Here is a 25,478-nt window from a genome sequence, read left to right on the forward strand (position 1 = left end):
ACGTGCCCTTAACCGGAATCGAACCCGGGACCCTTCAGTCTGCAGGCCAACGCTCTGTCCACTGAGCCAGACCAGCTAGGGCCTGACAGCACTTTTCAAACTTCGTATTCACGGGCCTCATCTCCCGGTACGGTCCGTTGTTCTGGGAAAACTGCCATTTACTGACTTTCTCCTTAGTGCTTTCTGTAATGCTGATGGCTGATGGGTTAACATTTATTTGGCGGAGAATCAAAGCTGCAGTTCATGCTTTTAGAGAACAAGTCGCTTTGCTGATAATGGAATGGGGATGGGGAGTTGGGGACCCTCTACAACTTGCCTTACTAATTACTAAAAACTAAGTCTCAAGGGATGCTTCCTGAAGGAATAAAATACTAGCAGTGCATTCTTTGTCTCAGCTGAAAATGACTGATCTAACTTGACATGTGCTGAGGCTGAGGCCCAGACCAATACCCAGGATCCTGGGTCGCTTTGGTTTCTCAGAGCCGGTTACTGCAGGCCAGCTCACATCATGCGGGCTTGCTGTGCACCTTTTATTTCAGTTTCAACTGCTGCTCCACAGATCTTTATGGAGCTCAGCCCTGTCTGGCCAGAGTGGAATGTAAAAGAAGCATTACCAGGCTTGTAGTACACGCAACGTGGTTCTTGTCGTCCGGGGCCTGGCACAGAGTTGGGAAGTCAGGGCTAATGATAAAAAAACAATCAGACAGCAATTAAGGCTCCAATTATAATTTGTGGGAGGGGTGAAAAGAGAAGAAAGGTCACCGTAGGAAGATGTGTTTAGGAGGCTTTGACAAAGAAGGGACACTTGAGTGGATGGGAAGGGAGGGGAAGGTTTGGTAGGGAGGGAAGAAGAGGGGAGGACGTAGATGTCACTTGCTGCTTAGCGATCAGTGCATGTTGGCTGAATGAATGGGCACCGGTGGTGGATATGTAGCATGCCTTCATATTTGGAATAGTTGTCTGGCCAAATGTGATTAGATTTGGGCATCCCAAAGCTGGTTGGTAGACACCCCTGAGCATGAAGCATGGATGATTTGCCCTGTAGCAGCTCAGGCCCCACCAGGTTTCTCCTGTAAGATTCATCCAGTTAGGTCCTGCGGCTCCTGCTGTGCAGTTACAGCTACCGCTGATCAAAGGGCAGGCGAAGGAGCACAGAGCATCGAGGTGGCTGTTTGATGTGGCTGCCCATTAGCCGGGAGTGGGCTGACGCTGCATCCTCCGCTCAAATAAGGTCTATCAGCCACGGGTGACTTTTGATCCCTCCTGATCTAGGGGAAGTCAAATTGACAATCCCCTAGTTAAAAGAAGCGCTGTTCCTACTCCAGGGGTCCGGCCACTCTGTTCTTTCTCACAGAAGTGCCTTCAGCTATTTGAGAGAAGGGTCCTGTATGAATTATTCTTTCAAAACAGGAACACGTTTCCTTCTACTGCCTCGGCCTCCCAAGCACCCCGCTACTTTCAAAAGATAACTTAGCAGGAGCCTAACAGGCCGGGTAGCCTGAGTTCAGAGAGCCAGGAGAATGAAAGCTGGGGCTGGCCAGCTGGGAGGAAGCATCAATTCTGCCCGTTTGGCTTGATCTGTGGCTCAAAGTGACTTCTCTGGGGTTTGATGTCTTATCTTTAAAATCAGAACAATAACGTCTTCTCCTTTCTACCACCTTCATGGAGGCTATTTTAAAATATTATGCAACAGTCATTTTCATTTCTTTCTTGCTGGGTTCATGAGTAGGCAATTGCCTATGTCTGATGTATTTGAAGAGCTATTCATTACCCTTGGCCCACCTATCTTTTCCACTCCCTGCAGAGTTGCTGGAAATCCATCGGAAAATCATTATCGCCTCCCTCCAGGCCTCTTCCAAAGGCATATAAGCGCCCTGACTTTTAAGTTATTAACACTGGAGGGAAGTTTTTTAGAGGTCTTTCTTTGATACTTTGGTGTCGGAAGGCTCCTGAGAATATAGGTGCAGGAAGTGGGGAGGAAGCGGGGGCAGGAAGGAACCCTGAGAGGGGGCAAACGTGCAGAATGGGAGGAGAGGGTCCTGAAACAGCCTGCTCCAAGAGCTGAGTTTTGCCAGAGATCAGCCTTGTCCCCGGGGCTCATTTTTTGCGTGCCTGGGTGGCCAGATGAACTCGCCAGGAGTGTGACAGCTCACTGGAGGTCATCTCGGAACTCTGGGGTCAGGCAGACCGGGTGCACGTGGCTGTGCCACTCACTGGTTGTGTAACCTTGGGGAGGTTACTTAACTTGTCAGTCTTCTCATTTGCAAAGTACAGGTAATGATAGTTATCTTCTCTCTGCCTCTGGTCTAGGTCAGTGGTCAGCAAACTCATTAGTCAACAGAGCCAAATAGCAACAGTACAACGATTGAAATTTCTTTTGAGAGCCAAATTTTTTAAACTTAAACTATATAGGTAGGTACATTGTTATTAACTTAAATAGGGTACTCCTAAGGCTTAGGAAGAGCCACAGTCAAGGGGCCAAAGAGCCGCATGTGGCTCGAAGTTTGCCGACCACGGGTAGGGGAAACAATTCATCAAAAGTGCTTTTCAGCACCCCTGACCTCACAGTGTGACTATATGGAGCAGTCTGTACATTGACCGCTCCCAGTAGAAAAAAATAGGGAAAGGGATGTGGACAAAAACTGGAAACAGGAGGTGTTGACACTGACCTCCTCTATCCCTTGTTTCTCAAAGGTAAGAGACACGCAGTCCTCATGAGAGATGTGGCTAGAGACCGAAGTGACACTAGTCATGTCTCATGGACAAGTCATAGTTTGTCGGCTGATGGCTCCCAGTTTAGGTGGCTTGTGACACAGGGACAGTAGGATAAACAATATGCATGACCCCACTCTGTGCTCCCCTGACCAGGCGCCAGCCCTGCTGTAGCTGACCTCCACGTCCTCCCCTCTCCCCATCCTGCTCCTCCTGGTCCCTCTCACCAGGGATGTCATATCAGAAGTGGGAATTTTCTCTTATCGGCGCATTTCTTCCTGAGACCCAGTCAGAAGAGCGATGTTCTGATGATTATTTGCGTAATGCTTTAGTCTAAGAATAATAGCTAACACATACAGCACTGAATTATGATATAAGTAAAAACCGTGGCAACTGTTAAATGGAATCCTGGTTCCTGATGACTTTGGGGTTCTCCGATGGGACCACAGTGAGGGCATAAGCCTGGTGTCCCCTCCTCTCCTGTCCTGTCATGCTTGGGCTTTTTCACAGCTGGTTGGGGCCCTGCCCTATTGATTTCCTCACCTGTTTCTCCTTAGTGCCCGCCCAGTCTTGATCTGTCCTAATTACGTATAGTTCTGTAAATACTTAAATGTCAAGTTATCTGTAATTCCTTGTGTTGGTCTCTGAAATTTGATTTTGACCTTAAGAGAAAAAAACATGACTTAGACAAAACCGGGACTGATTTTTTTCAATACCTTGTTTGTTTCACGATATCTTGCAGATCTATTCCGCAATGCTTTGAAACACTCGGAAGGAAAATTGCCGCTCAGTACAACAGCTTTACTAGTAAACCATTAAAAGAACACATTTTCCCTCCTCTGATGGACATGCTAATTTATTTTAATTTTTGTAAGTATATACCCTTCATGAATTTTCCTATAGTTTTTTTCCCAAATAAGGAACTCACTGCCCTTAAAGTTGTGGCACAACGAGAAGACACGTCAGTTATAAAATTGTGGTTCAACTTAAATGGTCTGAAATCAATTCACTATTGGCTTTGGGGTTTAGCATAAGTCCTTGCAATCTATTGGAGATAGAAAACCATGGCCTTGTGGGTAGGGTTCCAATTAAGGAGCTCTGTCTTCAAATCACCTGTTAATGTGAATCTTTTACTGCCTAGTATTCTCTTTTTCACTTCCTCTTCTTGCCTATATTGAGAGAGAGAGAGGAGGAGGGCGGGGAGAGAAAGGGAGAGAAAGATGCTGATGGTGGGACTCTATTTTCCCATGTCTTTTTGACTGAGTGCTGTGTTAGTCAATGTACTACATATTCCTTCTAGTACATGGGTAACACTCTCATCTACATGTCCCCAAGTGTATGTTTATCCTGGACATTTCACTTTAAAAAGTAACACTTGACAGCAGCAGAACACTCATTATCTGTTTTAGGTCCTCTTACCTTTTTAGGGGAATGGTCTCCTTTACTTTTAGCTTCAGATAAGGATAAGAATTGAATAAATTCCCTACTATGAGCTACCACTCACTGGTGCTATTTTAAAATCTAGCTTTAGAATTTTTTTTTATTTTTATTTTTGCCAATTCTTCTGTAAGCTAGTCCTAGTTTATAAAATAAAATACTTTGCTTCCATTAAGAGTAACTACCAAGGAACAAAACTAGGATGTTTTCCTTTTAAACCAAAAGAAGAAAAGCAGTTCTGTCCAAATGGAAATCATGAAAGAGAAAAAAAAGGAAAACACACACCAATAAATGGAAAATATGAAATAAGGTGGTTGAAATATATGTAAATATAAAATAAATGCAAATGATTTAAGCTCATCAATAAAAAACCTAGAATCTCAGATTGGATTCAGAAAATAAGTTTCAAGGATATAGAATCTTCATGAGACACACTTAAAACAAAAGACACAGAAAGACAGAAGAATGAAAAAGGATAGACCAACCAACCATAGGTCAGAATAAAGCTGGGGTAAGTAGCTTAGTAACTGACCAAACAGAATTTACGGTAGCAAAATACCATATTCCTAACACTATACTTTATATACAGGTAAAAGGGAAATTAGAGCAAGAAAACATAACTGTCATGAACACATATGTACAAAATGCCGTGTCATTTACAAAAATAGAGGTAACATATGTTGCTAAGAATTTAGTGTAGTAGCTTGCAACTGAGAAACATGTTACCACGAGACTAATTACTTTTTTTGATTGTGATAAAAAAACAAACAAACGCACCTTGAATGTGATTCTGGGAGCTGATAATGATTTCTGCCTTTCAGTCAAAGCACCATTTCTTGTGGACTTAAAGAAGCCGGAGTTAAAGATGCCTCACACAGTGAACTTCTATATCAAGGTTGAACCCGGGGTGATTCTGGGAATCTGGTGAGTGCAGGGGTTGGTCCCTGGGTTGCCTATGGACTTGGTTTTCGTGTTGCCAGGGGAAGGGTGAGCAGTGCTGTGCTACTTCCGGTGGAGAGGTTGGTGTTCTTTGGAGGCACCTGGGAGCTGCTCCATGCGCCTTCCCTTTGTGTTGATACTTGACCTGCTTCAGTGAGCTTTCCAGGAACTTTACTTTGGAGGGTGACAACTTTTAGGTGTTGTGCTGCTTTGGGTCCTTCACCAGGCCTGGAGGACCTGGCCCTGGCCCCTTCTCCTGACTTGTTCTACACCAACCACCATGTACCACAGACCCACTGGCCTTCTTGCATACCAAGCCACACTCTCTGTTTGCAACAATTCTTTCTATCTCTCTGCTCCTTCTGCTCCTGCCTTCTTCCTAACTGACTGCCTATTCACCCTTTGGGTGTTAGATTGGTCATTTTCAGGGAAGCTTTTCCTCATCCCCGTTTTAGGCATATGTTAGTGGCAACCTGTATTTGTCCTTTATGGCATTTATTCCCACTGTAATTTAAGGAATGTTTGTGTAATTATCTGTGTGTGTCTTCCCTTATAAGACTATATCATTTTTATTTTCAAATCCTCACCTGAGTTGTATTTTGAGACAGAGAGAAACATTGATGTATGAGGGAAACATTGTTTGGTTGCCTCCCATATGCACCCCAACTGGGGATCGAACCAGTAACCTTTTGGTGTATGTGATGATGCTCCAACCGACTGAGCCACCTGGCCAGGACCAAGACTATATCTTTCAAAGGTGACTCTGTTGGTGGGTTTTCATTGCTTAGCACAGTGCTGGGCACGGAGAAGGCGCTCAATAAATGTTTGTCAAACAAAGTCATGAGCATTCTATTGCCTTTTAAATATGCTAATCTCAATATCTTCTTCTGTTTGGTTCTACTACTTGTTCTTGGCTGCCAATTTTCCAGTGCTGATTTATATTTCATCTCCCCGAATTTAAACATGTGACCATGGAATGTTTAGGAACCAATATAGATTCACATAACTTCCTCCGAAACTGCAGACTACAGTTAGGCTAAGAATGTTGGAGTTGGAAAATCTTCTTTTTCTTTATCCTAACCCCATTGATCCTTGGTTTGGTGAGTGGACTGTCTAGTTAGCCTCTCCTGCTGGCAGTGGTACCTGTCTTCTCAGTGCGGAGGCCCTGGGATTTGATGGGAGTCTTTCTGCCTCTAAAGATTTAGAGGAATGAGGACTTGTCATCATGTGGCCAGTTCTCCAAGTCACCTGATGACATGTCACATGGCAGTGTTTATATTTTCAGGGTTTATTCATTGGTTTAACAAGGTGGAGGGACTGAAGCTCAGACAGGTGTTTAAAAATCACAAAAGTCACTGGGTTTCTTGAGTAAAATAGCTTAGTTTCATGTGATAGTTCTTTTTCCTCACCTACACGGATTTCCCTATAAATTATTTCCAATTTGTCTATTCAGCCAAACCAATAGCATGCACAAATATCTATTACCTTTTACTTCGTTCCACTCAATGGACTGCATGTTGATGGATTGAACCCAAGAACTGCAGTGTTGGAAGATCATTAGGTGTGGGAATTAGAAGAACTAAAACAGTAAATGGTAAAAAGGGGTTGTCTCTGTACATGGGGGAGATGGGGTAGAGCAATAGTGGTTTTCATTATAGGACGCTTTGTAGTATTATGGTTTAATGTTTGGCATGTGCATATACTACTTAGATAAACATTTATCTATGTAAACTTATCTATCTATCATCTATCTGACTGAGATAAGGAGTGTTTCAGACTTTGGCGAGGATGGAGAACTCTTCTCTCTGTCCATGTTTGTTAAAAACTTTCCTTGCCCTTCAGGCACACAGTTCCCAGCTGCCGGGGGGAAGATGCTAAAGGGAAGGACCGTTGCTGGTACGAAGCAGCCCTTCATGATGGCAACCCAATTATTGTCTATCTTCACGGCAGTGCAGAACACAGGTCAGTGCCTTTGCTTGGATATTCATTCACTCACTCACTCACTCACTCACTCACTCATTCATTCATTTAGAGAGAAGGGACAGAGAGCAACAGAGAGCATTTCAGCTCTGTTGGGGAGTGAAAGGCAGGGCTCTAAGCATGCCGCCACATATTTTTTTTTCTTTGTTGAAATTTGATGGTGTTCTAGCAGTAGGCTTCTATTTAAAAACAAAATCCATATGTTCTATATGTAGAATAATGTGGATCCTTAGCTGAGAGGGACACTAACTTCCAAGATTTAGATATTAATTTCCAGGAACGCAGTGGTTCCTTTATTCCCTAAGAGTGTCTGCAATGACGGATTGACCCCATGGATGATTGGAAAGGGAATAGGCATTGACATATGGGGGTAGGAAGAGCAGTTTCCACATCAGTGGTCTTTTCACAGAAATAGCATGAATCCCATTAATCAACAGTATGGGCTTCCTGGGAGCGATCACCTGGAATTCTGACCATGGGTGCTGAATTCTGGCCTAGAATATTGATGCCTCAGCTTCCCCTCTGTGGTCCCAACCTTACTTTGTGACAAAGACCGCCTCCCAGAAGCCTGGCTCTCCTTCGATGTGCTGCCAGAGCCATCAGTGGCCTGTAATTGTGGTGGGGACGCTCATCAGCTGTGACTGGGCCGCCTCAGCTTGGGGGCTGGGCAGTGTGCCTCACAGACCCACTGACCTGGCTCTGTCTCTGGAGGGACACTTCAAACTAAGTGACAAGGTCTGAAATCTGTCCCTGGGCTCCCTTGCCTAGGTCTCTTTTTCTCACTGTCTTTTTCTGTCAGATGATGGCTTTCTCAAGACTTGGCTTTGTTCAAGGGCTTTCTCGAGGTGTCTATTTTAGAGTCACATTTACAGAGATTGCCTGTGAATTTAACATTTCCCAATGTGGTTCAACGTGGTTCTGATAGTGTGGACTCGCTCATGGTGTTACAATGCACCTACTTACAGGATCAGGCGGACCCCAATTCCTGTCTGCCCTGCTGGTGCATCTGCTATTGCTTCAGTCATCACAGATTTACTCGCTCAGGGGTCTGCCCCAGCCTCCTCCTGGCCCCTGGCCGCAAGTCTCAGCTTGCCATCAGTAGTACTGAGCTGAAAGGGGGCCAAATGGAGGTCATGGGGACCTTGATGGAAACAGTGGTTCTAGACTTGGGATCCATAAAAGCCCAAGAAGGGCCATGAACCCCCTCCGAAAACTGTACATTTGAAGTGTAAATACCCTTTTCCCTCTGGGAAATGAGTCCATAGCTTTAACCACATGTTCAAAGGGCTCCATGACCCACTAAAGTTTATGGAACTTGGGTCGAAGACAAAATTTTAAACAGGTCTTTGCTTTCTAAGTTACCTTTGTCTCTGTTTCATTCACGTATGGTATGGTTATTCTGGAAACCAATGTTTCTTGTACCTCCAGGGACTTGTGTCTCCTGTGCTTCGTCTGGCACTTGGTGGCGGAGTGGACAGGGACCAGGCAGATCTTAGAGTAGTGAACATGACTATATCATCCTTTGTTCTAAAAAAGCCACTTTCTGGAACTTGCTTTCCGTTAGCTCCTGAAAGTATTCTTAGAAACAAGTTTTGCTGTGTAGGAGTGTGAGGAGATGGATTTAATGCTTAGTCATCAAATGTATGACAAGGAGCAGAGATCTGGGACCCAGTGTTCATGCAGAGGAGCTCGGCAGCAGCGAGGGTCTGTCAGTCATCCCCCTGACACATCCGTTTCCCTGACACAACCGTTCCCCTCACACATCCGTTCCCCTGACACAACCGTTCCCCTGACACATCCGTTCCCCTGACACATCCGTTCCCCTTTCTCCTTGTTATTTATTTCTCTATCCCGAAGAAGAAAGGTGTGAGATCAGATGCCAGCAGCATGATAGTGACTTTTATTGAATTTGTCTTCCCAATTCCTAAATCTTGCTTTTTTTTTTTTTAACCTTTTCTACAGGGCAGCTCCTCACAGGCTTAATCTCGTAAAGGTATGTTTGAAGGGGCCCAAGGCACCCATTTTATGTCTCCATGTATTCTTTTCTGGGCTAGGGCTGTAGATCTTCCTCAGCTTCGGCAAGGTTATCGACTGAGAGCTCCCCAGGGTGGGTTTGGTGTCTGGGGCCCAAAGTCCCATGAGTGAGCGGACTTTTCTTCCAGCCTTGACCATGGGGGGTCAAAGTAGATGTGACTATCTCTGAGTCCCAAAACGCTTGCGTGAATGCATTGCTTTCATTAGCAGATGGAGTTGATGACATGTTTGTTTGATTTTTCTGGGGGCTGGGGGATGGATTGAGAGAATATACAGGTGTCCCCCAAAATGTATACACACTTTACAGCTGATAGCTCCATTGATGTTTCTTTCTTGTCCGATTTAACCCATTGGAATGAATAATTATTCAAAGTGTGTATACATTTTTGGGACACCCTGTATTAGGTGCGAAAGTCACGCCTACAAGAAACAACTTTTTTGGTGGTACAGGATAGAGACAGAGAATGTCTGTTTTTAAGTCATTCAGGCCCGGGCTTCCGCTCCATAAAGGGTTTTGCACAGTGGATGGTGGCCACACTCGACTGTCCTCGCCTGTTCCATGACTTCCGTTTGAGGGGGCAGCCCCTGCATTTCCAGGTGTGAGGGCGATGGCAGGCTGTGCACTCGCCATCTCTGCCTTCTGACTCAGAGCCGGTCAGGCAGGCTGCTGATCCTCTCCCACACGCCAGTTGGGTAATTTTTGCCGCAGGTGACCAGGCAGCTTGTCCAATTACTGACCACAAGACCTGATCTCTCCTCTCACGTGCCAGCTCCCACCTCCACTCTTTCTCGATTTAACAGTAATTGTGGGGCCCAGAATCCCCAGCCCCTTCTTCATCCTCCCTCTCCCGTTCAGACAGGAAGCTCCTCTCTCCACTGCCTTCCCAGAGCTCCTCTGGCGGAGGAGTGGTGGGCTGGATACAGTGTTGCCTGGGGTGGTGATGCCTGGTAGTTTTTAGGTTTGCTTTCCATCCTGCACCCCTCTCTTTGCACTGCCCACATGGGGTGGTGGTGAAGCTGATGTCTCCTCCCACTCGTGGCAGAGCTGGGTAGGTCCCTGTGTGCACAGAAAGAAGAGTTGGAGGTGTAGTCATCCTTGTGGCAGCGGGGGTGGGTGGGAAGGTATGATAGCACTTCTTCCCCTGGGGAAGATTCTGGATACCACAGCCATAGTCATCCTCTCCCGGCCTGACCACACTTCCGGAGCTCTTCATTTACTTATTTGGATAGGCGATTACTTTGAAATAAAATTGCTACAGAAAACTTTAAGCATTAAGTTTATTCTTCTTTGGGATTTTTTTTTCCCTAGAGATAGATTCTTAGACTCTGTTGCTCTTGTTGTTCTTGAGTTGTATTATCAAGTGGTCCTTCAATTTGCAGTGTCACAAATAACACACGGATATTTCTATTTCCCTGGATGCTTAACTGCCCTGCTTCTTAGATAACTTTTTTTGGCATGAATGTAGTTTAAATAGGTTTTGAAAAGTTACATTTATTTTCTCCTTATCAGTTCTGTTTTTTAAAATATGTTTTTATTGATTTCAGAGAGGAAGGGAGAGGGGGAGAGAGAGATAGAAACATCAATGATGAGAGAGAATCATTGACTAGCTGCCTCCTGCACGCCCCCTACTGGGGATCGGACCCGCAATCCAGGATGTGCCCTTGACCAGAATCAAACCCGGTACCTTTCAGTCCACAGGCCAATGCTTTATCCATTGAGCCAAACCAATTAGGGTTATCAGTTCTATTTGTATGTAAAAGTTTATAATGAGTTTCAGCCACCCACGTCTATGCCGTGGGAGAGGAGGCATGGTATTTGGACATGTGCAGGCCCAGGTGTGAATCTTGGTTCTGCTTCTAGACCGGGGGTGGGCAAACTTTTTGACTCGAGGGCCACAATGGGTTCTTAAACTGGACCGGAGGGCTGGAACAAAAGCATGGATGGAGTGTTTGTGTGAACTAATATAAATTCAAAGTAAACATCATTACATAAAAGGGTACGGTCTTTTTTTTTTTTTTTTTTTTTTTTTAGTTTTATTCATTTCAAATGGGCTGGATCTGGCCCCCAGGCCGTAGTTTGCCCACAGCTGCTCTAGCCACTGAGCCAAACTGGTCAGGGTGGATTTAGTTTTAAAAGTGTCTGTACAGTAAATTTTGTCCTTTTCTCTGTCTTCCCTTTGTCTTTGTAATTCAGTTATGTTTTCATATTCTTTCCTCATTTGTCTACATAGGGCTTGGCAGTGGTTTGATGTCATCCAATGATCTCTTTATCTTTGATTGATATTAACTCTTTATCCATAATAATAAAAGGGTAATATGCTAATTAGACCAGGTGTCCTTCCAGATGTCATTCCAGATGTCCTTCTGGACGAAGCCAGGGCCAGAGGGAAGCTGCCCAGGTCCTGGGTGCCTGCTGGCAGCTAGAGAGGGAGGCTGGGGTCCCGGGTTCTGGAGGGAAGCCGGTGCCGGCAGCTGGGGAAAGGAAGGCCTACTCTTGCATGAATTTTCATGCATCGGGCCTCTAGTATTTAATATAATGATCTCCCCCTTTTTTGATTGCCTCTACTATAATTCTGTGTAGCGTTCTTATTCTCAGGGAAATTCTTAAAAAGGACATTTACTATGTACCAAGATATTTTAAAAGGTCATCCCATGTAATCTTCCAACAATCATGAAGGCAGCTACTATTGTTTTTCACATTTCAGAATAATATTTGCATATTTAAATGTTAAGTGGCAAGTGGCCCAAGGTCACAGAGCTGGCAAGTGGCAGAGCCACCCTGGGACCCAGGCTGCTGGACCCAGCCCTGCCACACTGCTTTCCTTACTTCCCGCTGAGTCTGGCCATCTCAAGATTGAAACAAAACACCAGATTTCAAAAATAAATCTTTTCCCTATTTATGAAACTGTCACAACTAGGCTTATGGAAGTGTCAAACCTTTTCTGTTTGCATCTTCTAATTGAGGATAACAGCTCCTTTGTCATCTAGGTGCTGAGCGATGGCGGCTTTCACGTCTTGTCTGTTGACTACAGAGGTATGTGCTAAGAACAGTGTACACAGATTTTTCCAGAAGCAGGAGGCCTTCGATGATTCTCACTTTGGAGGCGGTGATACTGTGTTTGCCTTTCCTTGCTGCCAGGGTTCGGGGACTCTACGGGTAAGCCCACAGAGGAGGGACTGACTGCGGACGCTATTTGTGTCTATGAGTGGACCAAGGCAAGAAGTGGCACCACCCCTGTGTGCCTCTGGGGCCACTCTCTGGGTACAGGGTAAGTGGGGGTCCGCAGATGGGTCCTTAGGTGGGTCCTTGGGCCTCCAGGCAGGAGTGAGCCCTGACAGGAGCAATACTCTAGGGCAGTGGTCGCCCACCTTTCAGACCTCATGGACTGTGGAGAGCGGCTACAGTGTTTGGACAGGTTCAAGCCTCGGACTAATGAGAGGGCACAGTCCTCTCATGTCCATGTGCAAGTCCCAGCTTGGAGGGAAAAGCCCTCCCAGCACAATCACAGCCAACAGCTGTAGTTGTAAGCTTGAACCTATGGTCCGAACATGTGGCCCCACGTGTCTGAGTGATGTGGGCTTGATAGAGTTCAGGTGCATGTAACTGATAGATTTGAAACCCACGAGAATGTTGTAACCATGCCCTTACTTTGCCTTGTGGAATCTGGTTGTAAAATAAAGAGACTGCTTATAGGCCGTGGCGCTGTCTCTCCATCTGGGAGCAGCGTCCCACCCAGACCCAACTTTCTTCTCTTGTCTTTTCTTAATCCTTCACCGCCCCTTTCAGGCTCACTGAACCTGGCTGAGCTGGCGCAGCACATAAGGCGCCCTGGGGCTGAGTATGCCATGGCCATGCTGGCTCGCCACAACGGGCCACCGGTGGTGACCGCTGGTCTAGGGGACAGAGACTCTCTGGCTTCTCTCACTGCCCACATGTGGCTGGAGGCCTTGCCCTGTTTGTAAAACACAGGAGCTCTACGGTTATCCGTGACCCTGAAGCCCACTGCAGAGCTCTCCTTGAGAGTTTTAAGGAAAAGGATTCTTAATTTAGAGTCAGTGGGACACCTGGAAACCCTGTGCCAAATGTTGTGTCTGTGCATTTTCTAACCAGAGCTTCCAGAGCTTCCATCGGATGCTCCCACTGGGTCTCGCATTTTGTATCATTTACTTGGCTGTTAAGTCACGGCTTCACATATGTACTAATTTTCATTGCTTTTCAGAGTTGTAACGAATGCTGCGAGAGTACTAGAAGAGAAAGGTACTGTAAAATGATTACGTGGTATAATTTCCTCGCTTGAGATGGGGCACTGAAAAGAGTCGAGACTATTGGGTACACTGCCAACACAGAGATACCTAAAGCACCCCAACTTTAGGCAGTTTCTGATAGTGCAGCAAACGTTCCTTTTTCTCTCTCATATAAAACAATAGCTGTTGTTCAAGATGATATTAAAAATAAATACTAAGGAAAGACTTAAAATTACCTTTGAAAGAGTGCTCATTGTGAAGTGATAATAACTGTTATTATGGAGTCATTTGGATCACAGGAGAGGAAAATAATACATATGGAATAGCAGGCAAGGCTTGCTTTCTGCAGCCCTTCTTATATAATATGTATGTCAGCATTTCTAAAAGTGTACTGAGAACTGCCTGTATCAGAATCTCAGGGGATGCTTTTTTTAAAACACAGGTTTCCTGGATCTATTTTCATGATTGGAATCTCTGTGAATAGGACCAGGTGACTTTGACAAGCATTAAAAGCTTGTAATCTCTTGCATCATATCTTAAACTTTACTTGGCAATACAGGTCAGGTGGAGTTATGTAAGCATTTTAGAGCAAGTCACCTGCTATTCACAAGCTTAATTACATGTGTAAAGAAACTAAGCATTATTTCAACGCTCCTCTCTCTTGGCTCCCAGTCACTTCCTTCACAGTGTGGACACTGTTACAGTATCTGAATTAAATTCTCACACAAATGAATACTTCACTTCCTAGATAATGCAGTGACCTTGGGACACTCTGATTCCATTTACCTCCTCAACTTACGAACTCTTGCTATCATGTTTTTTTAATTTTCTCTATACATACTCCATAAAACACTATTCTACTTATATTATAAAAGCCAAGGTTTAGATTTACTTTCCTTTGCTCTTTATTAGTTTCAGCATTTCTCTGTTTTTATCTGGGATTTTTGTTCTGCCTATCTATTGGTGATGAATTCTCTCAGTTTTGGTCTGAAGATGTCTTTATCGCATCTTTATTTTTGAAGGATATTTTCACTGGGCATAGAATTCTAGGTTGGCAATAATTTTATTCCAACACTTTGTTCAGGGTTTCACTGTTTCATTAGGAAGTCAGCTGCCAGTCTTACTGGTGCTCCTTTGAAGATAATGCTTTTTCCTCTGTTTTTGAGATTTCCTTTTGGTCTTGGCTTTCAAAATCCCACTGATTTAGCAGCCCTGAGGTGCCTTTAAACACACACATACACATGCACATATCCTCATCTGACACACATTTTCCAATTGTTCTCTGAGAAAGTGTTGGCCAAAACCACCTAATCAGCTTCTGGCACATTCTTAACAATGGACTGCTCAACAGTTTTCCTTCCCAGAGTACTTTGCTTTCTAAAATTACCTAAGGCTTGACAGTCTGGTTTTGTTTTAGAAGACGGTACTGGTTTGCAACTACCATGTGCAAGGAAATCTCTTGGTTGGTGGGTGGGGGAGCTTGTTAGAAATGCACATTCTCACATTTCCTCCCTCCACTTCCCCCAAGATTCTGATTTCTGACTCGATAAGTCTGGAGTGGGGTCCAGGAATTTGCATTATTAGTAAGCTTCACAAATGATGTACAAGGCCTTAACTGTCCCTTATTTAGGGAAGGTGATATTTAAATATGATAGGGGAGTTACTTCTTTTTTATTTTTTCAAGGATCCCCGGTTGATGCTATTGTTCTGGAAGCTCCATTTACCAACATGTGGACTGCAAGTATCAATTATCCCTTGTTAAAGGTGAGTCTCTTATTCATCTTCACAAGATGAATAAGTATTTCCACATTCTTAACCACATTCTTTTTCTTAACCAGTTTTATATGCCTCTAAGTTACTCTGACTTGAGATAGGGTATTAGCCAGTTGGCCCAGTGCCATTCACTAAATGGACCTTCCCCATCACTCTACAGTGCCAATGTCTGTATATGCCAGTATCTCTCTCTCCATATATGTATACATGGGTCTGTTGGAGATTCTCATCTCTCTCCCATGTCTATTGTCCATGCTCATATGAATACTACAATCTCTTAGTGACTGTAGCTTTATAATATGTCTTGATATCTAGTGGACTTCTTCAGCTTTGTTCCTCTTATTCAAGACCATTTTGACCTTTAGCATTTCCACATATATTTTGGAATATACTTGTCAATTTCTGAAAATTAAATTAATTATTGTATTATTTTCCATACCAACAACAGTAAACCTACTTTTGCCTAACCCTGTATACTCTCTATGATTTTAGCTTTTGGAATCTGCTCAGAGTTGCTTTATGTCCCAACAAATGGTCGATTTTGGTAAATGTTCCATATGCTTAAAAAGAATGTGTTCTGTTGTTTGGGGTACGCTGTCCTAACGTGTCAATTAGACTATTAATCGTGTCATTTGATTCTTCTATATCTTTACTGATTTTTTTGACTATTTGTTTTATCAGTTGCTCAAGGAAGAATATTAAAATATCTCACCATTATTTTAGAGTTGTTTATTTCTATAGTTCTGTCAATTTTTGCTTTAGTTTTTTTTTTTGAGGTTATATTATTAGGAACATACATCTAATAATGTAATTTTATATCTTTCATGCGAGTTTATCCTTTCATGTATCTGGTATTTTAAGAATATCTATCTGGTGGTATTCCAGAACAGAGAGGAGGCAGGGAGACCCAATTAGGAACCCACGGCTGTGCTCTGGGCTGGAGGGGATGCTATGACCTCTGAGTCTCAGAGGGCACCTGGGCTGGGAGGAGTGAGGAATAACAAAGTAGATTATTGGCGTGGACCAGCTTTCTTCTCACTCCTTTGGAATTTGAGATGAGTTGCTGAAGGGCTTCTTTTATTGAATTTCCCTCAGAGGAGTCCTGATTCCAGGGGTGGTGGAATCAGAAGACAAAGAAAAAAGTAAACAAAACTCGTTATATGTATTGTGTACTTTCAACAGGATTTTTTGACTAATCAGAATATTCTGTTCCCCAACTAAACCGATTAGTTATATTCACTGTAGAAGCAATTCTTAGGTTATGAGTATCACTGCTCCTTTCAGAATATGAAGAAATAAGTTAATAGTGCTGTTTGTATTTTAAAGAGAGGACAGTGATGGTCTATGGATGGTGGGATTATGTGTGATTTGTTTCTTCTGTTTCCTTTTGTATTTTCCAAATTCCCTACAATGATATAAATTACTTTTACAATCAAAATTTTGCTTTTTTCAAGTTTATTATATCTAGAAAGTTACTCTCTATTACCATCATTCATGGTGGAAAACTACAACAAATTATATAGCTGCAGGCAAAGTTTTAATTGTTTTTTTCCTTTTAAAAAATAGATTTATCAGAAACTTCCAGGATTTTTACAAACACTTATGGATGCTTTGAGAAAAGACAAAATAGTCTTCCCTAATGATGAAAAGTAAGCTAATGATTAAACATGTTCATTGTTCTATTACTATGCCTGTAGGATTCTTAGGGGAGGAGGGTGGTGACTATCATGTGACTTATTGGATGGGTAGATGAGAAGTCTGAAAGACTAGATGAGAATTTGTAGGTGGGCACTAGGATTTAGGGTAATGTATCCATAAGTTTTTAGTATTTGGCATTTTCCTTATGACTAATTTGATGACTTTACAGATTCAATATGTTCTCTGAAGTCATAAAGGGAGCTGTAGATTTAGGGATCCCTGACTTTAGGCCTTATTCTGCACATAACTAAAACCTATCTGCTATCCAGCCTACCAACCCGACAGCAAAACCAATCAATAGAATTTGGCAAGTTGCCCTCTTATAGTAGGAGAATCTGAGCACCTGCAAATACATAGTTGTTATCAATATTTTCATATTTCAACACACTTCAGGGATCTAACCTTCTCAGGAGTAACAGCAAGTCACTGTGGCAGGGATGGATGGGTATCGGAAGGGGGTGGGGGAGGGAAGTATGGTCATTGGAGTCAGGAATGAACATTCTTCAGGCCACAGCCTTTTTGAAAGCCTTCCTCCAAAGTAGGAAGTTGACCAGGAAGTTAATCAAACCCATTAATTAATGTTCACCCTGTACATTTATGGGGGAAAGTAAATTGCCACAGAGTTATATTTTGTCCTGTGGAAGTTCTTGTTATTTTAGGGTTTTTCTTTTTGTTTTAGAGTCTTTTATTTTAAAAAAAGTTTTTTATTGATTTTTTAGAGAAAGAGGGGAAGAGAGAGGGAGAGAGAGAAATGTCAATCGGTTGTCTTAATGTATGAACCCTGATTGGGGATCGAACTCGAAACATGGTATGTGCCTTGATTGGGAATCAAGCAGGTGACACTTTGGTGCATGAGATGAGCCATACTGGCCAGGGCTCTTTTAATTATAATATTCCAAGTATTATGATATTAGGTGGAGTAAGGAAAAAGCTAAGGTTTTTCTAATTCTGTACAAATTCAATACTTCAGTGTTCTTCATTATTTTAAAAGAAAATCACATGGAAGTAGATTAAATTAATTAGATGCCTAATTAAACTACATGAGTGCATAGGAGAAAGAGAGTATTACCCAGAAGAAAAATAAGTTACTGTGTGAAGTTTGTTATATATGAAGTTGTTATGCCTGGGAGGGAAGGAAAGAGAGTTCTTGTATTTTGGGCAAACCTCATGTTTTGGTAAAGCTTTAACTTGGAGGAGGAGGAGAAATCCTAGCGTTAATTCTTGAACTGAATGCTTTTCTTTTACCTGTTCCTAGTGTAAAATTCCTGTCTTGCCCCATCCTCATCCTTCACGGCGAGGATGACAGAACAGTGCCTTTGGAGAATGGAAAACAGGTAAACCATGAACGGGGTCCTGACTGAGGACATACTGTTCTTATTTCACAGTCTTCTCTTCCAGCCAAACTTTGATGAGAGCCTAAAGGAGGGTCTCTGACATTCTAAGGGAATCCCTACACCCCTAATAGCCATGCTGCCTGGTGTATACAGTAAGCATCCATGCTAATCAGCTCCAAGGAGCATTTGTGGTGGACCCTGGCTCCTCATTTGGGGTCAGTGAACCGGGAAGTGTTGTGGGGACCCAGGGTACTATAGGAACTGCTGTATCTTTCCTGTAGTGGCTCTAAAAATGGGGAGGCAGTTTCTTTTCTTTTAACCAAACAAAGTGCGTCCATCACAATCCCTTGTCCCCTTGCAGGGAGGTATGGACAGTGGAAGGATGTCCTGTCAGCATTCCCTATTAGTCATGCAGCTTTCAGTCCTTTAGCTGTAGAGGCAGCCAGTTGGGAATGTGGAGAATCTCCATATCTCTGACCTAATGGGACTAACTCCTCACGCTGGCTGTTTCTGTGCCGCTGTAAGACAATCAGCCTAGAAAAACAACAGCACTGATGGTCAGCCTTTGAGTCTCTGTCTTTCTGTGCCCTTGCAGCTCTATGAAATTGCACACAATGCATACAGGAACAAAGACAGGGTGAAGATGGTGATCTTTCCTCCTGGCTTCCAACACAACCTGCTTTGTAGAAGCCCCACACTGTTAAAAACTGTGAGGTAAGAGTAGCTTTGCTCAATGTGATTTTCCTCCCTTAAAGGCTGCTGTGGCTTATGTGGACTGCGAGGTGGGGAAAGCATGTGATTTGATCTGGGTCCTTTTTCTGCAGAGATTTCCTGAGCCAGCAGTGGGCATGAGGTCCGAGAGCAGCAGAAACCCCCAGCGAAGACTTGGTCCGAACACCACCTGTGATGTGTATTTTTTTGTGTACAATTGTACTGGGATGCTAGGGTGAGCTAAAGTCATTGGCATGTCTGCAAGCCACTTGCCAGCATGGGTGCTGGGTGGTATTGGATGCTCTCATTTAGTTCATGGAACATGTTGACACATCACTGTGGAGAATCAGAATTTGGTAAAAACTGGATCCCATATAAAAATGTGCAGTTGCCAAACACCCTGGGCTATTGTGAATCAGGTGTAGTCTTTGGTTTGGACTTAGATAGCAGTGTAAGAAAGGTGCTCCAATGTAGTTAAATAATTTGTGTTTGAGTCCATTTAAATGGCATTAAAACGTTCCATGCATTTTTTCTAGGGGAAGGTCCTAGCATGCTACTCAATTTGTTGTAAAATAATACCTTTTGAGACTCAGGTAGCTCTGGAAGTTCACACTTTATTTTTAGCTCCAGTACAGTTATACACTTTCCTCGCCCAATCCCCAGAGATACTTAACTGGACTGTTAGCTAACAAAACAAAACAAAATCAAAGAATGTTGCAAAAAGGTTCAAGTCCAATAAGAAACTATTTTTTTTCTGGAGACATTTTACAACTTACTTTCCACTGGCCTTGTACACCCCATTGCTAGTTTCATTGGATAGGGAAATCTTTAGATCTGAAGGCTCCATGTTCCAGATGTCCTTGGCGTATTCCTTAATTGTGCGGTCACTGGAGAATTTCCCCGAGGCAGCTATATTTTTGAGTACCATCGCGTTCCAGGCCTTTGGATTCTGTAAACAGCACAGATATATACGGCCAAGGGCCTGAGTGCCCATCGAGCTTTAGGACAAACATCAGGCAAGCATATCGAAGCACATTTCATGGAGAAGACGATAGGAGTAAATTGTAGTGAATTATAAATACATATGTTTCACAGTTGAGAGCTAAATAGAGCAGACTGAGCTCTTCTCCTATTTAGAGTATATATTTCTCTTAAGAATGAAAAATACGTATTTTTCATTTTCAGGGAAACCAGGGATGCAAATTACCTACTCGATAATTTTTGCTATAGTTACGATGTTTTTGCATGGAAATCATATTTTCCATGCTTTGTTTCAAATGAGGATACCTTTCTTTAAACTACAGATGAAAGGGAACAGTAATATTCACTATCTGCTAGAAACCAAGTCGAGATTTAACCTGTGGCTCACAAAGTTTGGAAAACACTATGCTAGAATGCTAACGATCCACTGAGAGACTTTATAGACATACTTTTCTTGTTTTTTTCTGAAGGTAGATGTCCCGGTAGGTTTATATGGAATCCCGTTGGGATTTCAAAACATGATTAATTAAGGGTTTATCCTAAATAAAATATGTAACATCCAAATCTCATACTTTTTATACCAATAAGAATATAAGAAAGTATTTAATAACCTCATGATTTTGTAAAGAACTCTAACAGTTCATTGTTAATTACCAGAATATTATTTAAAACCAATAGCAATGCATTATAAGGATTAAAAAAAAATCTAAAACTACCATCATTCCTTAAGGTACTGTGGAGAAGAGTCTGAAATTAGTTTGTTCAGACTCTGGAAAATTATTAAAATAAAAGAATAAAAGCCTCATCTCTTCACTTTCTTTGTATTGTTGAGGCTTAGAAAACAAACTCACATGGATGGGAAGTCTCGTCATTAAGCCTCAACAATACAATTATTGTTAAGAGTAAAAAATGCAATTTGCACTAATGAACAAGAAAGACTGACCCAAATACTTGGCTTCTAGATGAGCATCCTTTGGATGGGGGCCATCATTTTAATAGAAGAGGCCCATTGTGCAAGTTTGACATTCACGTTTGTGCTTGCCCTTGGCCAGATTTTCCTTTCTTGTTCTGTTTTATTTTTATTTCTTCCCCCTGCAGCCTTTCTACAGACAAGCATGGGTTGCAATCAAGAGGAAAGAGGGAGAGGTGGCCATTTTCCTTTCTCTGTCTTTGAGGCTGCTCTCTCCAGTGTTCAGGAAGCAGGGAGTAGGCCACTGAGCTTAACTCAAGAACTGCCCCTCCTTGCTTATGGCCATGAACTGGAATGTACTCTGGTCTGTACACTCCTGGGGGACTGGATAGGACTCTACCAGAAGCTAAGGGCTCTGAAGCAGCAGGAGCCTTGAATGAGCTGACTTTAAAACCCAGTGGGATACTCAGGATGACTGTAGGAACCACCCTGTTACCTGCTTTGGGAAAGGAATGGAAAGAAATGTTAGTGAAATATGTTTCTGTTGGGAGTAGTTACTGATGAATACAAAGGCAGGAGGTGGTGACTTTATGGCTCTTCATTCATCTGCTGCACAATGGTTTTCAAGTTGGAGGGCAACAATAAACACTAAGGGGGCAAGGGCCACCAGAAGGCTCAAGGACACAGACCCCAAGAGACCCATCCTGGAGTCTTGGCCGAGAGCCAGCCTCTTTCGGTATCTGTTCTTCTGTGGTGTCTGCAATTCACTAAAAGTCTATTGTATCAGAGATGATGAACCTCTCCTTGTGTCCACTAATGAACCCAGAGGGCTGGGCTGCTTGATAAAGATGTGCATGGCTCTGGCCTTTCCTTTCTTTCCTTTCCCCTCATTCCACCCGCCTTTTTTTTTTTTTAAGTACAGTCTTTCTTGTTCCTTTCCTTTCTTAAAAAAAAAAAAGTCAAACATAAAACCTTCCATTTCTTTGCAATTTTCAAAGAAAAAGGGGCTCAGTCTTTATCCCAATAAACTAAGTTTCAGCATTAGAATCATTTTAGCGGGTTTTTCAAATACTGATGGTGACCCCACCCACGACTGGGTCAGACTCTCTCCCAGGGAGACTGGCATCTGTACTTTACCAAGCTGCCTTGGGGATTCTGAACAGGCTCCTGGAAGGGGGTGGTAAGAAGAAGGTGACTTTGTCCATGCCCAGCACAGTGCCTGCCATGGGAAGGCCCCCATGCCTCTCTGTTTACCCTCATACTCTGGGTAAAACGAGTATTCAATTTGGCTTGATACCTTTAGTTTCCAGGACATGCCTGCTACATGGTGGGTGCTCATAAATATCAAATAATTTGTGATTTTTTTACTTGGACATGACAACATTTACAACTGCTATGGAAATGTCGAGTCAACCTCTGCCTAGACGTGGGAAAAGTCGAGTTTTGATCTGAACAACCTAGACAGTTGTCTCACTTCCCTTTTTTGATTTGTCAGTGGGGCCCTGTTATTTAGACTTAATAAAAAGAAACAGAATTTTAAATTAACCATAGTAAGCTGGTTTACTTTATACGTCTCAGCTGTGTACTCACCATGTACAGCTGGCTGACTTTTTCTTGACACTTGACATACGCTTCATAGTCTGCAAACACTTTAAACCTGTGTTGTTTTTTTGTGTGATTGGGAGGAAAAATCAAAACAACAAAAAGCTTCATTAATAGATGTGTTAAGATTCCATATAAAATTCTTTTTTGTTTCATGGCCGCTTTACCGAACTCACATTTCCATTCACAAGAACTTTAAACAGGCCTCAACCTGTCTACGGTCCTCCCCACAGGGAAGAATGTCATCATACAGATGCATCTGAAAGCTGTGTCCACCAGTGGAAGGAGAAGAAGAACATCAGATTTGCGGGTCTTATCCTTAAAGCTTCCTAGCACTGCCAGTGGAGAATCTTTAATTTTTCTTTCCAAGCCTAGGTTAGCTTGTCAGGTCATAGATCTATGCTAATCTACATAGTTGGGTTGTAGTTGGTTTATGATGTTCTTGCTCCCTTGTCACGGCTGAAATAACACCACCTTCTTGGGGGAACTCACCTGTCATGATAAAATAGCATGTTGATTACATCTTTGAAGAGGTCAGGCTGCTTGGGAGAATAGAAGCCATTGTCAATCTGATCAATGGCCAGCTTCAGCTCTGGAAGTGCCTCGTAATATTCTTTTGCGTTGTATCTGTGGGATGGGGGTGAGGTAAGAAGAAAGTTCTGTCAGTGTTTGTGATTAGCAATACACTAGACACCACATTAGCTGTGAAAAATGCATTCAGAAATACTAAATTTTATATTAGTCATTAAAAAGTTCAATATGGGTATCAATAATATCTGACTAGATCCTGACATTTCTCCCTCCCCCTCCACACTTAACGTTGATTAGTTTCTTGTAAATGAAGGCATTGACAGTAGATTTAAAAAAAAATTCTAGTCCCAGAGCAATAGTCTAGTCTAGAAGACAGTAAGATTCATTTCAAAGCGGACTTTATGGTCCTAAACAAGCATTATGTTAAGTTAACCAGCTGCTTTTGGACCCACAGATCCCCAGATTTGTTGCTACTGAGTTAAAATTTACTTCCCAGGGTCAGAAAGTATACCCGACAACCCCCAAATGCTGTGATCCCTGTCGTTCCTTTGGGCAGCACTTTTTTTTTTATCCAGGTTAATAAACCTGGTTAATAAATCTATCCATATTCTAAGAGAAACTATTCCTGGGTGCTTCTGTATACCCGTACCTATCCTCTCCTACATTTTAGTTCATCTGTTTGCAATCTTAAATCATAGGCAAAAACTGGTTCATCTTTTGATCAAGTTAAAAATCACAGGATGCAGAGAAGTGACCAGCTCATCAGGCCCACTCAGCAGTGGCTGATACTGAAGAGCAACAACCCCATGCACCTGGGCCCACGGTCCTTTAACTTTAACTTGCTGGATTTCATTAGACCAGTGGTTCTCAACCTTGGCTGCACATTAGAATCACCTGGGAATCTTTTTAAAATCCTGATTTCTGGGCCGCATCATTAGTAACAAAGAAACAGAATTCCCGGAGGATGAGGCCCAGAAATCAGGATTTTAAAAAGATTCCCAGGTGATTCTTATGTGCAGTTAAGGTTGAGAACCACTGCATTAGACTAAGCCATGGCCAGGAGGCTCCTCTGACTCTTGGGAGATGTCTGCTGCCACATTTCCTGTGACGCAGCCTGAGTGGGACACCTGGGTGGGCATGCGCCCCCTGGGAGAGCTGTTCTCTCACCCTTTCTTGTCCTAAGGTTGAGAACCACTGCATTAGACTAAGCCATGGCCAGGAGGCTCCTCTGACTCTTGGGAGATGTCTGCTGCCACATTTCCTGTGACGCAGCCTGAGTGGGACACCTGGGAGAGCTGTTCTCTCACCCTTTCTTGTCCAAAGCGGCTACATCATCTATTCTCATGCCGAAGATGAACAGGTTCTCTTCCCCGGCTTCCTCTGCCATCTCGACGTTGGCCCCATCCATGGTCCCGATGGTCAGGGCCCCATTCAGCATGAACTTCATATTGCCTGTCCCTGAGGCTTCCGTGCCTGCGGTGGAAATCTGCTCCGACAGATCTGTGGCTGGGATGACTGCAAGCAAGACAGGCATGTTAAAATGAGTGATTCTGACTCTAGATCTGCTTCTATTTCATCTAAGAAATGATGTAGCTGGCCTGCTTTGATCACTGAAGTAGTACATGTCATCAAGATAAACATTCAAATGGTGAAGGACAAATCTCACTCTTCCCCAGGGCTCAGGCAACCACTTTTGTCTTTTTTTTTTTTTTATTGATTTCAGAGAGGAAGATCTCACTCTTCCCCAGGGCTCAGGCAACCATTTTGTCTTTTTTTTTTTTTTTATTGATTTCAAAGAGGAAAGGGGAGGGAGAGAGAAACATCAATGATGAGAAAGAATCATTGATCGGCTGTCTCCTGCACGCCCCACACTGGGGGCAGAGCCCGCAATCTGGGCAAATGCCCTGAACGGGAATCAAACCGTAACCTCATAGTTCATAGGGATGCAAAAGTCACCAACTGGGCCACTTTTGTCCATTTTTGATGTGCTACCTTGGTGGTTATGGCCACAGTGCTAAATAACTATATGCTTATCCTACTCTTTCTTGGTCTATAAACTTCAAACAGCATCTATTGACTCTGCTATGAAAGTTGACCCATTTCTCTTCTCCCTTCCAAATTTTGTCATGGTTTTATTTTTATTTCATCTTCTTTATAATTTTAACTAATATATTGACACTTTTCTTTCTAGATCCTTAAAACTCAGAGTCTCTCCTGACCCTTCTTTTGCAATCGGAGGAAACAGGATTATTTGTATTCCTTCCACTTCTCCTCACCCTTCTTCCACTTTCACAGCAAGGAAATGAGCCACATGCAACTGAGGTGTGTCTAGGGCAGGGGTCCTCAAACTATGGCCCGCTGACCACATGCAAATACAAATATTGTATTTGTTCCCGTTTTGTTTTTTTACTTCAAAATAAGATATGTGCAGTGTGCATAGGAATTTGTTCATAGTTTTTTTTAAACTATAGTCCGGCCCTCCAACGGTCTGAGGGACAGTGAACTGGCCCCCTGTTTAAAAAGTTTGAGGACCCCTGGAAGGGCCAGACACCAAGCCTCTGAGCTTTCAGCCTGATTTACACAAATTAGTG

General features: G+C 43.0%; 2 protein-coding genes across 2 annotated transcripts in view; one reads left to right on the top strand and one right to left on the bottom strand.

Annotated features, from left to right (window-relative positions):
• The first annotated feature begins 1,025 nt into the window (after positions 1 to 1,025).
• ABHD12B (abhydrolase domain containing 12B) lies at positions 1,026 to 19,552 on the top strand. Its single transcript, XM_006773795.2, has 13 exons — positions 1,026 to 1,072; positions 3,455 to 3,582; positions 4,971 to 5,073; positions 6,931 to 7,050; positions 9,031 to 9,061; positions 12,091 to 12,136; positions 12,242 to 12,371; positions 13,323 to 13,360; positions 15,032 to 15,111; positions 16,687 to 16,769; positions 18,074 to 18,152; positions 18,748 to 18,866; positions 18,977 to 19,552. The coding sequence occupies exons 1-13, from the start codon at positions 1,026 to 1,028 to the stop codon at positions 19,002 to 19,004; spliced, it is 1,032 nt and encodes a 343-aa protein (XP_006773858.1). The 3' UTR covers positions 19,005 to 19,552.
• PYGL (phosphorylase, glycogen, liver) overlaps positions 19,458 to 25,478 on the bottom strand; it is a 32,363-nt gene continuing 26,342 nt past the window's right edge. The window contains exons 16-19 of the mRNA XM_015570495.1: positions 24,195 to 24,402; positions 22,849 to 22,983; positions 22,345 to 22,411; positions 19,458 to 19,812 (exon numbers count right to left, since the gene is read on the bottom strand). Coding sequence (XP_015425981.1) covers positions 19,636 to 19,812; positions 22,345 to 22,411; positions 22,849 to 22,983; positions 24,195 to 24,402 — 587 coding nt within the window. The 3' untranslated portion in view covers positions 19,458 to 19,635. The remainder of the gene's footprint in view (positions 19,813 to 22,344; positions 22,412 to 22,848; positions 22,984 to 24,194; positions 24,403 to 25,478) is intronic.

This window comes from Myotis davidii, unplaced genomic scaffold, assembly GCF_000327345.1.
Source record: "Myotis davidii unplaced genomic scaffold, ASM32734v1 scaffold847, whole genome shotgun sequence".
In the NCBI taxonomy this organism is placed as follows: Eukaryota; Metazoa; Chordata; class Mammalia; order Chiroptera; family Vespertilionidae; genus Myotis; species Myotis davidii.

Coding starts and splice junctions, on each gene's coding strand:
- ABHD12B (XM_006773795.2), top strand. CDS start 1,026: ATGGATGATTTGCCCTGTAGCAGCTCAGGCCCCACCAGGTTTCTCCT. Junction 1,073..3,454: donor GGCCCCACCAGGTTTCTCCT/GTAAGATTCATC, acceptor GATATCTTGCAG/ATCTATTCCGCAATGCTTTG. Junction 3,583..4,970: donor GCTAATTTATTTTAATTTTT/GTAAGTATATAC, acceptor TCTGCCTTTCAG/TCAAAGCACCATTTCTTGTG.